Consider the following 17416-nt stretch of genomic DNA (forward strand, 5'->3'; position numbering starts at 1 on the left):
CGGGAGCCAGAGTGGATAATCATTGTAGTGACATCTCAATGATGATCAAAGGAAATTGGATGTACATGAGCTCCATTTGGAGTGTCATAGCAAAGGAGTGTGAATACTTATGTAAATGAGAGATTTCTGTATTTCATTTTCAATAAATGAGCAAATATTTCTAAAAACATGTTTTCACTTTGTCATTATCGGGTATCGTGTGATAACAAAAATCTATTTTGAATTCAGGCTGTAATACAACAAAATGTGGAATAAGTCAAGGGGTATGAATACTTTCTGAAGGTACTGTTATGTCCAACGCACCATAATATTTCCATGCGATCAGACCCCTCCTCTGCTCTGTCCCTCCCCAGTCTGAACTATGTAGCAGAAAAAAACAACTATTGCTAGCTTAATAACCAATATCATTAACAGGTTCAAAATAAAGTCTGTTTTTAGTTGTTGGCATGCCGCTGGATGCTTTATTTATAACGCACCATAATTCCATGTCCAATCCCTCACCTGGGAGGATACAGAGCAGCCATGGCAGGCCCATTGGACAGACCTGATTGATAATGAGATGTAGCTGGACAAGACGAGCCCCTCAGGTGGTCTTCTAACAGGATTGCTTCCCATCATCTGTAGGGCGCATCCACAGGCCATCTCTGCCTCGGACATCCCAGCAATGAGCACCAGTAAACAGCCAAAACCACTGCACAGCCAGCCTCACAAAGCTACAGTCCCCTGTCTTGGGGCTGGGTCCATTGTGCTTCTACAAATGCACGAGCTTACAAACCCATGCAAATAGTTCCATACTAGAGCAGACCATTCTAAATCCAATGTAAGTGGTTTGCAGGCAGTGTTTGTTGACCCACTGGCCTGACTCCTCTTCCTGTCCGTCCCTGACCTCACTTTATTGGAGTGCTCATGATAAAAATACACTACATGACCAAAAGTATGTGGCCACCTGCTTGTCGAACATCTCATTACAAAATCATGGGCATTCATTTGGAGTTGGTCCCCCCTTTGCTGCTATAACAACCTCAACTCTTCTGAGAAGGCCTTCCACTAGATAGAACATTGGAACATTGCTGCGGGGACTTGCTTCCATTCAGCCACAAGAGCATTAGTGAGGTCGGGCACTGATGTTGGCCGATTAGGTCTGGCTCACAGTCGGTATTCCAATTCATCCCAACGGTGTTCGATGGGGTTGAGGCCAGGGCTCTGTGCAGGCCAGGCAAGTTCTTCCACACCGATCTTGACAAACCATTTCTGTATGGACTTTTCTTTGTGCAAAGGGCCATTGTCATGTTGAAACAGGAAAGGGCCTTCCCTAAACTGTTGCCAAAAAGTTAGAAGCGCAGAATCGTCTAAAACAGGGCTGCCCAACCCTCTTCCTGGATATTTACTGTCCTGTAGGTTTTCAGTCCAACCCTAATTTAGCTTATCTGATTCAGCTAGTTAAGGCCTTGTTGAGCAGCTAATTAGTAGAATCAGGTGTGTTAAATTAGGGTTGGACTGAAAACCCACAGGACGGTAGATCTTCAGGAGGAGGGTTGGGCAGCCCTGGTTTAGAATGTCATTGTATGCTGTAGCGTTAAGATTTCCCTTCACTGGAACTAAGGGGCCTACTGTAGCCCGAACCATGAAAAACCGCCCCAGACCATTATCCCTCATTCACCAAACTTTACAGTTGGCACTATGTGTTGGAGCAGGTAGCGTTCTCCTTGAATTCGCCAAACTGCATCCTATGACGGTGCCACGTTGAAAGTCACTGAGCTCTTCAGTAAGGCCATTCTACTGCCATTGTTTCACTATGGAGACTGCACGGCTGTGTGCTCGATTTTATACACCCGTCAGCAACGGGTGTTGGCGAAATAGCTGAATCCACTAATTTGAACGGGTGTTCATATACTTTTGTATATGTAGTATATATAGTATACCAAATTAAATGAACGCTAGACCATTTCAATTTGAATAAATCTCTTCTTGCGTCTGGAGAACTGTCCAGTGTAAGTAGCTTTTACCGAACAAAAGGAATGCTGTTGACGAGAGATGCTGGAACAGTGTGTTGAGAGAGTGAGACGGCGAGAGAGAACGTGCTGAGAACCAGGAAGAGGACACGTCCTCCTACAGCAACGTCCTCCTCACCAAGTCGAGAGACAGAGATAAAAACAACCAACAGAAAATCTGACAAACACTCATCCTTTTAAAATCGCTGATTTCAAGTAAATTATTCAGCAACTAATAACATAGCCTCCTCACCATAACGTATCCTCCTCATGGTTATTTTTCAGTAGTTAGAATTTTATTAGGATCCCCATTAGCTGTTGCAAAAGCAGCATCTACTCTTCCTGGGGTCCACATGAAACAGAACATAATACCGAACTATGATGCACAAAACAGCTCAAGGACAGTGGTACATACATTTAATTTAGCAGTCTATATGCCTGGAGAGGGATAGGGGCCAGTCCTGGATGTGTGACTGCAGACAGAGGATGCTGACAGACAGATCCTCTGTTTGCAGTGAATGGCCTCTTGTGCAGGTCTGATGATTTTAGAAGCTTATCAGACAGGATCTGCTCCTGGGCAGAGGCTGGGCAGGTCAATGTTAAATGCACCAAATCCAGCTAGAATTCACAATCAAAACAATAGCATAATGCTTGCTGATGTTAGAACATAATTTAGTATTCAATTCTATTTCAACACAATGCCAAAATGTAATGCCAACCAGAAATATAGTAAAAAATAAAGAACAAATTACTTTTAAAAATGTGTTTCAATAAGATATCGTTACATATTTTACATGCATTTCACCGACCTAATGGTAGATTTGAGTGTATGATTAATTCCAAATCAATTTATAAAATGATTTCCCACAAAATATATTATAAAAAAACTCAAGGGCTCTTTGCATCAATAACATTTTGAAGGCATAGTCCACTGTCCCTCTCCTGTATAAAAAAATACGTGTATCGTCATGTTCCTATTGTGCCTTTAATAAAAGTACCACTTATTTACTTACGCACGCACTTTGTGTGCCTGTATAACACCGTGCGTAAAATGTTCTCCTTGTTAACCGGCTCTTCAGGTGCGCCTTCTTTAACTGCAAATGTTCCCTCCCTGCTGTACATGCTCTCACCTAGCGCCTAGGAGGACTGGCTGGCGCCTCTGCTCCTTTAAGGGCAATGAGGAATTAAAGTGGCTGCAGAGGCAGGGGAGAGGGTTATGAGGCAGCGAGGGTTACCGCATGGACCAACGCGATTAAAAGGGCAGTGGGAAGATGCGCGTGCTTGCCTCTTGCTGGACGGAGAGCGGTGGTGAAGATGGTCTGACTTCAGCTCATCCGGATTGGGTTTTCATTCTTATTGAACTGACCATTTACTCTTTATTTTAAGTTATTTTATTTGTCACGTTTTGTTTCCCAACCTGCTTCTATTTTTCAGTTTTCGATTTAAGATGCGTTTTTTGGATTCCACATTGTTATTGTTTAGGTGTCCCGGTTTTAACACCCAGACATTTTTTTGAGGACCTATCGTTGCCCGCGTGCCACTACCCTGACTCAGCATCACACCTGGACTGCAGGCGAGCACTGTATCCCCATCGAGCATCCCTTTGAAGAGCAGGGGAAGTAGCAAGGCACGGAGGACCAGAGAAGAGCTGCGCAGAGTCGGATCACAGCTTTAACCAAGACAATCAGAGATACACATACTATATCCTCCAAGCGTAAAGGGTCGGAAAGGGGAGAGGAAGAGTAGGCTACGAGAGTACCAGGGAGGGAGTTATAGAGAAACAAGGAGGAGACGGTGAAAACATTCAGATCAGCAGAGATTTGGACTGGTTACTAGAAGCTAGTAGCAAATGTTTAACATTACACCTGCCACAGAACATAATTATAGGAAAGCAGCGGCCAAAGAGTGCGGAGGAAGACGAGAAAACATAGCTTTGGGGGATTTGAACGGAGCGGGGCATGTGGATATTTGCAGTTATCTTTTTCCAGAGCATCTTAAATGGTAAGTTTAATTTTCACATTTGAATGTTAGTTATGTCAGTAATTCAGTGAGTAAAGAAAAGTAGATTAGGGGGTTGGAGGTCACCTGTGTTACACATGATACCATTGTATGGTTGCCAACAGTGCTAGGGAGAGAGGAACCGGAGTGAAATGTGCTTTAATCTGTTTTACCTATAAAGCACATCATTGGTTAGTATTTGATAGAATCACATATATTATGTTTTTAGGCAGTTAGGGGATTTCTTATGATGCCTTCATTATTCAATTGCTTGCTGATGAAATAAATTGATGTTGCCTTGCCTTGTTCAAGAGAGGTTTGATAAAGTAGACGTGACCTTAAGGTTTAAACCTTAATTGTTGTCAGTTACATTTACTACATCGAATGTAACCCATATTTTCATGTCTGGATGTATATACCGGTAGTCTATGATTTCAGTCCGAAGTAGCATGGGCCTCAATAATGAGTGACGTATTTTATATACTGGACATTTGGTTTAACCCCCTTCCCCTCCCCCATCCAATGTATTTATTTAGAGTTGTATATTTTAAAATTCAATGTCGGGTATTCAGATTCGAAAGGATATTAGGGACATGTAAAAGCTGATAATGTAGCCTATCATTTTATGTGAATTAAATTGATTCGTTTAAGTCTATCCTTAGAGATTTATGATATTAGATTAAAATACTACATTGATTTTGAATACATGCATGCAAGTTTTCATTAAACAATGCAATGCATTTCTAGCCGTTGCACAGGGGTGTAGACAAATGAAGACATGTAAATGAACAATAATGGTGTATCAATGAGAGAGAAAAAATGTAAGCCACCAGGACCTGATAATGTTGAAAAATGGCTTACCAGAAAAGGGACCCCTGTAGACACTGCAAACACGTGTTTTATTTCTTATTGAGATAATGCTGGTAAATAGATTTGAAAGAGCTTGCAGGCCATATATAATGTAACAGAAATAAAAAACTATGATATTATACAATATTACACACAGAATTATTCTGTCTCCTTTCATGTGATCAATTCATATTGATTTGCAATCTCCAAAGATTGAAAAAGACCAAGAGATGATATAAAGACAATTTCTTAATGCATTCAGTTAAAAGGTGTGTGTGTGTATATTTGTGTAGTGTGTGTGTGTGCTTTCATAAATCTGTGAATTTGCAATGTGAAGCTGATCGGGGAGAAGAGTAAATTGATACAATTTATTACTTACACAGGATCAAATAAACCATTATTTATTGGATATAATCTCTTCCCCAGGAAGGGAGTTATGACAAGGCTGGGTGTGTACGGAAAGGGGTAGAAAATATATCTTCTTGCAAAATGTAAAAGCTGACAAGATGGGGGTGTTGCAGATATTGTAAGTTAACAGGGTAGAACCTCTGGTTGTGGTTATGTCGTAGAGGGTCGCTGAATTTACCGCATCAGGCAAAAAGGGGGCATTGGAGGTTTGGGATTAACCCATTGTAGCACATCGAGGGACGTTCATTTTCTACCAACGCAGATATGACAAGTTGAACCCAACCCACTTGGCAAGAAAATCAATGGTTAATTTCTAGTTCCTTGTTTCACTCCACTCCCCCTCCCTCCCCCCCAAAATCCCAAAACTTAAATGATACATATTTGACTATCATCCCCTTTTCCTTGTAATGCAATTCTCAGTCAGCTGCTTATTGACATCTATGTTAGGCTATTCCATCTCTACTCCACATAAAATCTTATCTCCCTCACTCACACTGGCTTCTGTGGAAACTCATAAAAGAACAATAAGCATTCGTTGTTAATCATTATAATTGTGCTGTGACATGAGATCAACTGTCTGGCCAGCCTGGATCCATATACTGTATAGTCTCAGAAGCCTTCATATTGACAACCTAATATAAGAATAGAATAAACGGTACATGCTAAATGTATATTGTATTATTTGGGAATGGCTTCATCCTTCTGTGTTGTTCTATTGTCCTACATGTTATGCCTTTGTGGACAGTGGGCATAGAATGCAGTTGGAGCTGTGATCATACTATATTTCGCTGCACTGTATTTCATTATGTTTTCTGTGTTTGGTTTTCTGAAGATGGTGATTATCATGATAATGATGAGGTCTGTATTGACTGAGCTGAGCTGACGATGGTAGAATGAAAGACCTTGTAGTTACACAGAGAAATTGGATTCTAGAAAATGTTTTCTTTTTAGAGTTAGGTTTATCTATAGATCCTATTAAATTACTGTTCTAAATACTCAATTTGTATTCTAATTCCTAATTCTATAGGTCTATCACATGCTCACTGGCCTTTCTCTATGGAAACCTCCATTATGGGTGTCAGGAAAGTGTGAGTTTGGCACAATAAGGCTATACTGAGCGGTGACCTGGAAGTGCTTGGTAAGGGCCCAGCCACTTCCTGAGCCCTTATTGTGCATATTCTGGCATAATGATAATTGGGGAAATTATACATGAAATGCACAATACAAGATACAGCTAAAATATCTAATTTTTGTGGAAACTGGGTCAGTAGATTAGTTTTCTCTGTTGTAATTAACCCCCGAATACAAAATACTACAGGTATGATATTTTTAAGCATTCTTATAATTTTAATTCTGGCCTATTAACTCCATTTATCCATATTTTCCGAAGATATTATGATTTTATTTTGAACCATTAAAGCATTTATAAAACATGAATTAATAATACGTAACTTAAAATATGTATTTATTTTGTGTACTGTGGGTTACCTTTGATCATTTTTATTCTAATTGAATTGTAATTAAGAGATACAGTAGGATATAGCTATCTTTAGATGACTAAGGAAACATGTTTATTTTTGCTCTCTGAAAGATGCCTTAAAGCAAAACCAATCCAAGCTCCAATTCTGTTTGTAAAAATTACGAGGCGAGGCAGCTCACATAGGGCCCTTATTCATGGGGTGCACGTTTGTCTTACTATTGTTTTGAACATTCGTTTTAGGACTGAGCGTTCTACTCAATGCATTGTCAATAAGTGCTGATAAAGATTTAATCAAAAGTGCATTACAGTGGCTTGCAAATACAATGAAATGTCAAAAGGAGGCAAATAATTAATAGGAAAAACCTTTGTCAGATTGACTTTAGATGTTAGCTAGCTAGGATTGGGGGAGACCACCAGATTTTAGCTAGCTAACGTTAGCATTGCTAGCTATTTTTGACAAACTTTGCTAGCCAATGACAACATTGCCATCTATCGAAAGTACATTTTACAACATATACTGTATATCATGGCAAAGTTGTTTCCTACTAAATATGTGCAATGTCAATGTATTACCAGCCCACTATACTGTAATTTAGACAAAAGAGTCATTGGCCTCCATTCACAATGACTGGGCTTATCACAACTTATTGGGCACCACTATGGCAGAGGGTGGCTTGAGAACGTTCATAACAATGGCATGACTCGACAGAGTGACTGAGGTGCAACCTGCAGATTCCAGCACAGTGATTGAGAGACAGACCTGAGCAAGGCCATTTGAGATGGCCTACATCTATTTTGTCTTCAATAAATTAACATTTACATTAAGGTCAATAGGTCACGCACACTTCTCATGTACACATTTCTATCTCAATCAACTTGCCCGTCTTTCACGTTGTCGAGAGATGACTCTATATATAAACTAAACAAACAGGGTAGCCTAGTGGATAGTGGTTAGAGCGTTGGACTAGTAACCGGAAGGTTGCAAATTCAAACCCCGAGCTGACAAGGTACAAATCTGTTGTTCTGCCCCTGAACAGGCAGTTAACCCACTGTTCCTAGGCCGTCATTGAAAATAAGAATTTGTTCTTAACTGACTTGCCTAGTTAAATAAAGGTAAAATATATATATATTTTTTTAACTCAACAGTTTCAACAATTTTACTGAGTTATAGTTCATATAAGGAAATCAGTCAATTTAAATAAATAAATTGGGCCCTAATCTATGGATTTCACGACTGGGCAGGGGTGCAGTCATGGGTGGGCCTGGGAGGGCATAGGCCCACCCACTTGGCACCCAAGCCCATCCACTGGGGAGCCAGGCCCAGCCAATCATAATTAGGGATTTATTACAGATAAAAATACTTCTCAGCAAACCCCCCTCCCTGCCAACATCACTTAGACTGCCAAGTTAGCATGACAACACATTAGGAACCTGAGAAGGGAAATGCAATGGAGACTGGGGGCAGCTTGATTTGACTAAACTTGGCAGAGAGGAGGAACCTGTGTTTCAGTGGAGTTAATCTACTGGGGGCAATTAAGGCAGCGCACTGATTACAGATCCATCTGTTCCTGTATAGTGAGGTGCTCCTCTTGTAAGACGTATGCCTTTGAATCCTCCATATCTATTTAAAGATCTTTAAGACTTACTGTATTTTGGTAGCAGTGGCCTCATGCAGGCAATTGAGGAGGACTTAGTGGACTAGACCTGAATGACAGAACATTTAGTAGATAGATGTGTTCAAAGTTGACCTGTTTTTCATACCCTACCATGAGACATCCATGTCTTCGTCACTGGAAAAAATAAACGATTGGGTTTTATATAATTTAAAAGCTTACAAACAGGGTTATCAAACTATTAAAACATTTCTTGAAATAAATGTTATCAGCCAAAACATGACACTCACCCTCAAGAGTATGCTGTGTCTCAACTGACGAGCCCAACGGGCTCGGAGAGCCGAAGGTCGAGTCATGTGTCCTCCGAAACATGATCCGCCAAAACGCGCTTCTTAACACCTGCCCGCTGAACCCGAAAGTCAGCCGCACCAATGTGTCGGAGGAAACACCATTCAACTGACGGCCGAAGTCAGTCTGTAGGTGCCTGGCCCACCACAAGGAGTCGTAAGAGTGCGTTGAGCCAAGTAAAGCCAAGTAAAGCCAAACTCTCCCCTAACCCGAAACGAGGCTGGGTCAGTTGTGCGCTGCGCCATGGTACTCCCGATCACGGCCGGTTGTGACACAGCCTGGGAATGAACCCGGGTCTGTAGTGAAGCCTGAATCACTGCGATGCAGTGCCTTAGGGCGCTGCACCACTCGGGAGGCCCTCAATGTATGTATTGATAGATACAGTACCTATCTGAGAAGTAAATGTGAGTTCAGTTCAAACATGATTTCATCACTTGTTTAAGGTCAATTATTCCCTACAGTAGTTCCCCTTTTCGAGGGTGTTTGCTTGTGGAAAAGTATGTGTGGTAGCATTGTTGTTGTCATTCCTGAGGAATGGTTGCTAATGGTAATGTCTGATAATGGAGACCCTGATGTGTAATAATGGATCTCCCAGTTCACACATACTGACTCCATAATGAAGATGCCTACTAAAGATGTTCAGCAGCCGTTTTGCAGTCTAATTAGTAATGGGGCATGGGAGACTCACAGTGGTGGTGGTATGTTTCACTGAATGTAAAATCTAATTACAAATCAGACTGTTTATCCTTAAGGATTCTGCTGAATCAGAACAATATAATTGCATTATCACCATGTAAATGGCTTTCACATTAAAATGTTAACTATACTGTTTAGCATCGACGGGGGGGAAAAAACGCACACAGATCTATATGTTTGATCAACCATGTAGAGAGGGGGGTGTGTCTGGCATAGACAGGTCATGTTATTTTATGTCGTGCTATTTTATGTCATGTTATTTTAAAAGGCTGAGCACCTAGAAAAGTGGCTAATGCAGTTTTTAGAGATTACCCACATCATAAATACATGCACTAACATTCTACCTATGTCTAATGCACATACTGTATGTTGGATTATAACTACTGTGTGTGTGTGTGTGTGTGTGTGTGTGTGTGTGTGTGTGTGTGTGTGTGTGTGTGTGTGTGTGTGTGTGTGTGTGTGTGTGTGTGTGTGTGTGTGTGTGTGTGTGTGTTTGTTTATAGAGCCCAAGTATGATGTAATGTAACTCATAAGAATGCAGTGAACAGGACAGATGTTGTAGGTGTGGTTGATGTGGCTAACCAAATCAAATTGTATTTGTCACATACTTCGTAAACAGTGTAGATTAACAGTGAAGTGCTTACTTATGGGCCCTTCTCAACAATGCAGAAAGAAAAAAGAGAAATAATAGAAAAATAATAACACAAGGAATAAATACACAATGAGTAACGATAACTATTCACAAAGTCACAAAGATCACATAGAATTTATGAGGGAAATAATTAATTAGTCACTTAATCTGGTACCTAAATGCCCATGCTTTGACCTACTCACCCATGTGAATTAACTTGATTGATCCCTATATGCCCAGTGCACGTGTTTGCTCTGGTATGGATGGATCACCTTGGTGACTCTCTAAGGGTTTGTCCCTTTGAGCTTGGTATTTTCCTCACATTTAATCTGCTTCTCTTTGTCTTATTGACTGCCACTCTTTTACCTCCTTCTAGTGTTTCATCTCTTGTACTGTCTCCTATGTCCTTATCACAGATAAACTTCTCAATCAGTCATTCTGTGAATGCACCAAGTTATGTTTCCTGAGGTATTTTACAATTAGAGTCTTCAGAGGCCTTTTATGCATAGTACCAATAGTAAAGTAGGCTGAGGGGTAATAGAGGCAGGACAGAGGCAAGGGTGGATAGACAGTGAAGGAAAGACAAATTAGTCCAGCTTGGTTTCTCGACACGGCTTTATTTTTAAACCTGGCACAGACGGTAAGATTTAAGACCAATTTAGTGCCTGCTATTATTAGCTGTCCATTTTAAAAGTGCTGTCATTTGCTGGGTTGAGGAAAGATGTGTGTGTAGGTGTGTGAATGTATCTGCTGTACCCAGAGGAGTCAGATTGATGCTTTTGCATCCTATGATCATTCTGGTGTGAGAGACTGCATGTCTTTGTGCTTATTTCTATATGCCATATGCTCAACTATGAATATTTCTGCTAACCCTAGAGTCACCTTTCATATTAATGTGTGCTGCTGGAAAAGACCAGAGTGGTTTAACGATCAAAGGCTAGAATCACTGTTATGGTTTCACTTTCTGGGCGTTTTCTACACTATAAGATGCAAATACTGTTTGTGTTCACAATATGCTAACTTCATATCTGTTCTCAGAATACAGAGAAAGAGACACAAACCACAGTGTATGAATGAGCCTGCCTTCCAATGAATTTGGATCAGTTACCAATTTGATGTTTTGATATGCACAGTTGCACCTCTAAAAAGAGGTGGTTCCTTTTTAAAGAATCTGTGTCCCCAGGAATCAGTAACTTTGTGACTGCTGGTAAATGTCTCATTAGTGTTGCTAGCCTGAGCTTTATTATGTGTTGCTTTCCCTCTCTCTATCAGCCTTTCCCCAGAAGTGATTATGCTAATTGCTGTTTGATCAGATGATTACATTATAATTCGATTAATCCGGAGTACTAAATGCTATGAATACATTTGCGTCTGCTTGGCTTGCTGGCTTTACAGAGCTAACGTCCCCTGTCACACAGCGAACACACAGGAGAAAGAGACTACCCTAGAACATGTATGTTTTGGAGGGATGGTGTGTAGTGAGGAAGGGGGATAATAAAGCAAGCAAGAGATTGACGGAGAAGAGAGGAGGAGGCAGGTTGGCTGGCTGGGGGATTCTTCAGGGAACACATGCTGTGCTCCTTAGTGTTAAATAAACATGTTTGCTTTACGGTTTGGATGTGATAAATGTTTAATATAATACGTCTATAACGATTGTCAAAAAGGTCTGGAGTATTTAAGTGAGTGTGGCACATAGCATATTTAAAGGGCCCTGGTTATGGGGCAGCTAATAAGATGACAGGAGCCAGCTGTTGTGACATTAGCACTGACACACTTCACAACGCCAGCTGTTCATGACAGACTTCTGTTTAACAACAGTGGAATGTGGATCAATGTGATCACTTCTGTTGGTTTCTCAGCTGGTGTTACATCACTGTCTAACAATAAATGGGGCGTTTGCAACTTATTTTACATTGTCTACATGGTTTATGATCACCTGGGCATTTTCAGTTGATTTTGTTGACCTTTTCACCTGTTCGCCTATTTTACTATTTTAATTCCACCTCCACGCTGTCTACATTTGCCACCACTCTGCAAGATGCTGTTCCCATAGCGAGCATGCAGGTTGGCAGTGATGAGTATATGCAGGACAACATCATTGATGCCCCTGCACCTGTGGTCAGTTCATCATTAATTCTGCAGAAAAGTAATCAGTCTCCTTCCAGTGTTTGTCTACATAGACAGTTATCCATCCACCATCTAAAGACCCCTCAAACTACGCTATCAACAGTATGTAATATACTAAATTATTCTAACTCTGTGTGAGGAAGCTAAGCAGGGTTGTATGTCAAAATACCGTTGACCCCATGTCCTCTTGACTTGGGGTGTGTTCAGTTCGGTTTACCGCTGCGTTTTTTAACAGCCTTCGCGGTATGTTTGATCCTGTTTGGTGGCTGTGGCGAGGTTTGGCCTGGTCAATATGGGTGTGACAATTAGAAATCGCAAAACTCGTGCAGCACACCATACACAATCGCCCTCTGGGCCACAATAATCATGCTGTCTTTAACTGGTTGTTCAGTACAGTAGCATTTCCTGTACAAAGGAATCCGACAAAGGATATAAGAAGAATTCAGCACACTATACTCAAAAGGTTCACTGCTCGTTCTTTATTCATACAGTCCAGTGTGACTATGCCCTCCTCATCTAAAAGGTTGCCACCCAGTGTTGGTCTACTATATCATTAAATGAAGATGGTCTAACATCTTGGCATTATCTCTGTAGGTTTAAGCAGTGGTTAAGTTTAGTCGACACGCATTGACTCCCCCATGCTACTCACTCTGCCGCTCACAGGATTGGTCAAGGGGATTAGCTTCAGCTTGCCATAAATACACCATGTTGTTTTCATTTATGTTCATTTGTTTGTGGAAATTTGACCCAATATGAAAATGCTGCACTACCAATTTCTTGAGAAATATGGAAAGAAACCTGAGTATTCCCTTATCAGTGTGGCTTGCAGTATGAATCATCCTTGAAAAGTCTGGGCACTGAGGAGGACAATCATTGAGTAATTTTAAGAATTTTGTATTCTCATGAGAATACAATTGTTTTCTCCCATCTATTTGATTGAATATGCAAATAGTTTGCTCGGGTTAATGCCTCAAAGAAACTCTTTCTCCACACTTTAGTGTTCATATTGCACCACAAAATACTATTATTTGTACCCTGGTACTTTTATTCAGCTGTAGTAGCAGCAGAGGGAGTTGCTATAGTTTGGTATCCAGTATACTGTAATCCCCCATCAGATTCTCTCCCTCCCGTTGGTTCATCAGCAGCATGATTTAGACATCAATGTCTGGAACGCTGACATTCTCCCTACTGGGATATGCTGCTGCTGCTGCCTCCTTCTCTATTAATGAGACATCCACTCTCACCCGTTTAACACATGAAAATAAAAGTAGATCTAGAGAGATGCACCGTGGGGCTCCGCTTTACCATATCCTACTCCTCTGACATCAGACGATGGATCTGTCTTTGCATATCACCAGTGAGCAGAGCAGAGCAGAGCAGACAGCGGCCCCTTTCTTCTGTCATGTCCTGGTTAATATTCATGAAAGCAAATTGGGAGACTGTCATTTAGCAAGTTCCTGTACAAGCCCTGTGTGTAGCCCCTGGGCAGAAAGAGGAGAATGCTTACTCACATTGGATAACCCCCCTCATTGCCCCCTACCTCTTTCCTTTTCTTCCCCATCTCCTGTCTCTGCTCCTGATCCCACTCCACCTCCCAGGCACAGCACAGAGGGCTGCTTTAATTACCCAGCGTTCCTGGTTGACAGAGCCTGTCACAGTGCAGCAGCTGCCCGCCCCGTCTCACCCTGCCCCGTGTGCCCAAGCCAACTGAGAGCCCGACGACAGGCCACTGGCTCACCAGACGTGACATGGGTGCCCTATAAAATACTTGGACCCAACTGATTAGTCCACCATCCAACTCTCTCTGGATCTCCCTATTTCTTTCTCTATTTTTCTGCTCTCTATGTCTGTCAGATGAGCTCATGTTAAAATGATGGGCAACATATGGAATAGCACCAATGGATGATTGCAATTTAAACAGTAAACATCCAAGCAAATGCAGTACATAAACTGTACATGTGGCTGTATTCATTAGAGGAAGGCAGTAAGGGGTTAAAGCATGCATACATGTTGTTCGAGTTTGTACCATCAGCATCGATTGCACGTTGAATTAAATGAAGCGCGTCCATAGTCCTGAAAGCCCTCTGTGATGGCTGATTACACCTGTCTGTCAGCTGATGAATTCTACTGCCTTTGATTGATCAGCTTAACTCAACAAATTTGAATATTCATATTTATAATCATATTCATGACAACTGTGTTGTGTAAACATTGGTTTTTCACACTGCACCTATATGTTAATATGGGGGCCTGTTCTGGGAGCAGATAATAATCATGCTAAGCATTCCATCCAAAAATCACAACAAGGCAGTTGCATAATGGCAGCGTGATTGAGAGTTATTTTCATATTAAAATGAGAGAGGAGCCATCTGGTGCTATGGAATGTTGATGTTAATGGACATAATTTCAATACTGAAGTAAAAGGATAATAGATTGCAAATTGTTGTTACACTCAAGTGTTACACTTTCGGAATTACTGCTCATTGATGTGTTTCATTACAGATGTTTTCATATTAGCATCATTGTTTTGTTTTACCAATCTAGTGCTGATACCACACATTTAATGGAATGATTAAGCTATCATTCTCTGTGCATATACATAAATTATTTCATGCACTGCTCTGCTCAGTTGCTTAGGAATTAAACATGCATTCACAGTAATGATATACTGATAATATTCCCAGGTGCATGTCACTACTGTACAGTAGTTACTTTTATATAGTATATCTAGTATGTCGATACCCCTTCAAATTAGTGCATTCGGCTATTTCAGCCACACCCGTTGCTGACAGGTGTAAAAACAAAATAGAGCACACAGCCATGCAAGCTCCATAGACAAACATTGGCAGTAGAATGGTCTTACTGAAGAGCTCAGTGACTTTCAACGTGGCAACATCAAGGATGCCACCTTTCTAACAAGTCAGTTCGTCAAATTTCGTCCCTGCTAGAGCTGCCCCGGTCAACTGTAAGTGCTGTTATTGTGAAGTGGAAAAATCTAGGAGCAACAATGGCTCAGCCACGAAGTGGTAGGCCACACAAGCTCACAGAATGGGACAGCCGAGTGCTGAAGCCTGTAGCATGTAAAAATCGCCTGTCCTTGCTTGCAACACTCACTACCGAGTTCCAAACTGCCTCTGGATGTCAGCACAAGAACTGTTAATTGGGAGCTTCATGAAATGGGTTTCCATTGCCGAGCAGCCGCAAACAAGCCTAAGATCACCATATGCAATGCCAAGTGTTGGCTGGAGTGGTGTAAAGCCGCCACCATTGGACTCTGGAGCAGTGGAGACGCGTTCTCTGGAGTGATGAATCACGCTTCACCATCTGGCAGTCCGAAGGACGAATCTGGGTTTGGCAGATGCCGGGAGAACACTATCGGTCCCAATGCATAGTGCCAACTGTTACGTTTGGTGGAGGAGGAATAATGGTCTGGGGCTGTTTTTCATGGTTTGAGCTAGGCCCCTTAGTTCCAGTGAAGGGAAATCTTAACGCTACAGGATACAATGACATTCTAGACGTTTCTGTGCTTCCAACTTTGTTGCAACAGTGTGGGGAAGGCCCTTTCCAGTTTTAGCATGACAATGCCCCTGTGCACAAAGCGAGGTACATACAGAAATGGTTTGTCGAGATCGGTGTGGAATAACTTCACTGGCCTGCACAGAGCCCTGACCTCAACCATATTGAACACCTTTGGGATGAATTGGAACGCTCACTTCAAACTAGGCCTAATCGCCCAACATCAGTGCCCGACCTCACTAATGCTCTTGTGGCTGAATGGAAGCAAGTTCCTGCAGCAATGTTCCAACATTTAGTGGAAAGCCTTCCCAGGAGAGTGGAGGCTGTTATAGCAGCAAAGGGGGGACCAACTCCATATTAATGCTCATGATTTTATCATGAGATGTTCGATGAGCAGGTGTCCACATATTTCTGGTCATATATGTGGTCCTCACGCAAAGCATCATGTGCCTCTGGCATAAACATTTTCCTTGTTTGTTTTCATGGTTAGATTCCCATCTCTGGGCTCTCCAACATTTGCTAATCTCAGAAAATAGAAATCTGTTAAGGGATATGTTTTGGATTTATATTCCCAACGAGAATCCTCCCCCCTTCTCACTGAAAAAGACGGTGGCGATGAAGTGGTCTTGTCTTTTTTCTTCTCCCTCCAGCTTTGCTGATAGAAACAAAGCTTGGTTAATTATGGATGCATATATAACATTATTGAACAGTGTCACTTCTTTAGTCTTTATGGTTCAGCCCATGAAAAATGATGGCAATTACACATTTCTTCTGTGGTTATTTAGTAAGTGGTTAGGTTTGAGAGGAGTTGTTCGGGCATGAGAAGCATGACGCTTTGTGGGGCTTCTGAGGAGGTTGTACCTGGGTGGAACTCATGTAGACCTCCTTGGTAAGGAATGGGTGTAGCAGTACAGTGACATGATACTCAGTATGATTAGATCCACAAGTACCTTAGACTTCTCTGCAGTTGGTCTTATCGAACCAATCTTTGTTATGACTACACTGTGCTAAATTGAGTTTCTTTTATGAGTTTTAAGTCTTATTGGTCATATGTACAGGATACACATGGTCTACACCGTCCAAGTAAATGCTTACTTGCAGGTTCCTTCTCAACAATGCAACAACAATAAGAAATAATAAAAGATAAGAATACCATCATAAAGTAAATGGCTCAGTAGGATAGATTAAATATGTACTCCCCAGTGTAAATGAACAAGGTGTCCAAGTCAAATTGAAGAGATGGCTTTTTGTTTGGGAATTCTATTCATCAGTGTTATTTCTGTTTGAAATGACTGGAAAGGACTTCTTGTTCCACTCGTTTTAGAAATGTAATGTGTGCTGCATCTGTGTTCTTTCTCAGTCATTGGCTCTGATTGCTCTTGATAAACCACCAAATATCTGTAACACAGAAATGTTTCACTGACACAGACTTTTAGAAAGGCGTCAAATACTATATTCAACATATCTTACATTTTTATCAATGCAATAGGGATTTGAATGTTTCTAAAATATTAACAACATCACCAATTATTGATTAATTATTTAAGACACCTATCTATACACTCCCTTGAAAAAAAGACTGGGTCTCAATGGTTAAATAAAGGTTAAATAAAAATAAATAAATACACGTCGATGATTTCAAAGAGAATTTTTCATTAATATTAGCACACCTACAGGTTGAGGATGTATTATCAATCGGCCACAAAGAAGGGTTCTATGTTTAGCCCCAGCTGAAAAAGGAATGAATTACAATTTGATA

At 41.1% G+C, this 17416-nt stretch overlaps 1 protein-coding gene across 2 annotated transcripts in view; it reads left to right on the top strand.

Moving 5' to 3' along the window:
- Window positions 1-3096: 3096 nt before the first annotated feature.
- The window catches only part of LOC118397490 (cell adhesion molecule DSCAM-like), a 139619-nt gene continuing 125299 nt past the window's right edge, over window positions 3097-17416 (top strand). For both annotated transcript variants that reach the window (XM_035792276.1, XM_035792278.1), the window contains exon 1: window positions 3097-3992. In XM_035792276.1, coding sequence (XP_035648169.1) covers window positions 3950-3992 — 43 coding nt within the window. In that variant the 5' untranslated portion in view covers window positions 3097-3949. The remainder of the gene's footprint in view (window positions 3993-17416) is intronic.

The sequence above is a fragment of the Oncorhynchus keta genome, chromosome 18, assembly GCF_023373465.1.
Source record: "Oncorhynchus keta strain PuntledgeMale-10-30-2019 chromosome 18, Oket_V2, whole genome shotgun sequence".
NCBI classification, from domain to species: Eukaryota; Metazoa; Chordata; class Actinopteri; order Salmoniformes; family Salmonidae; genus Oncorhynchus; species Oncorhynchus keta.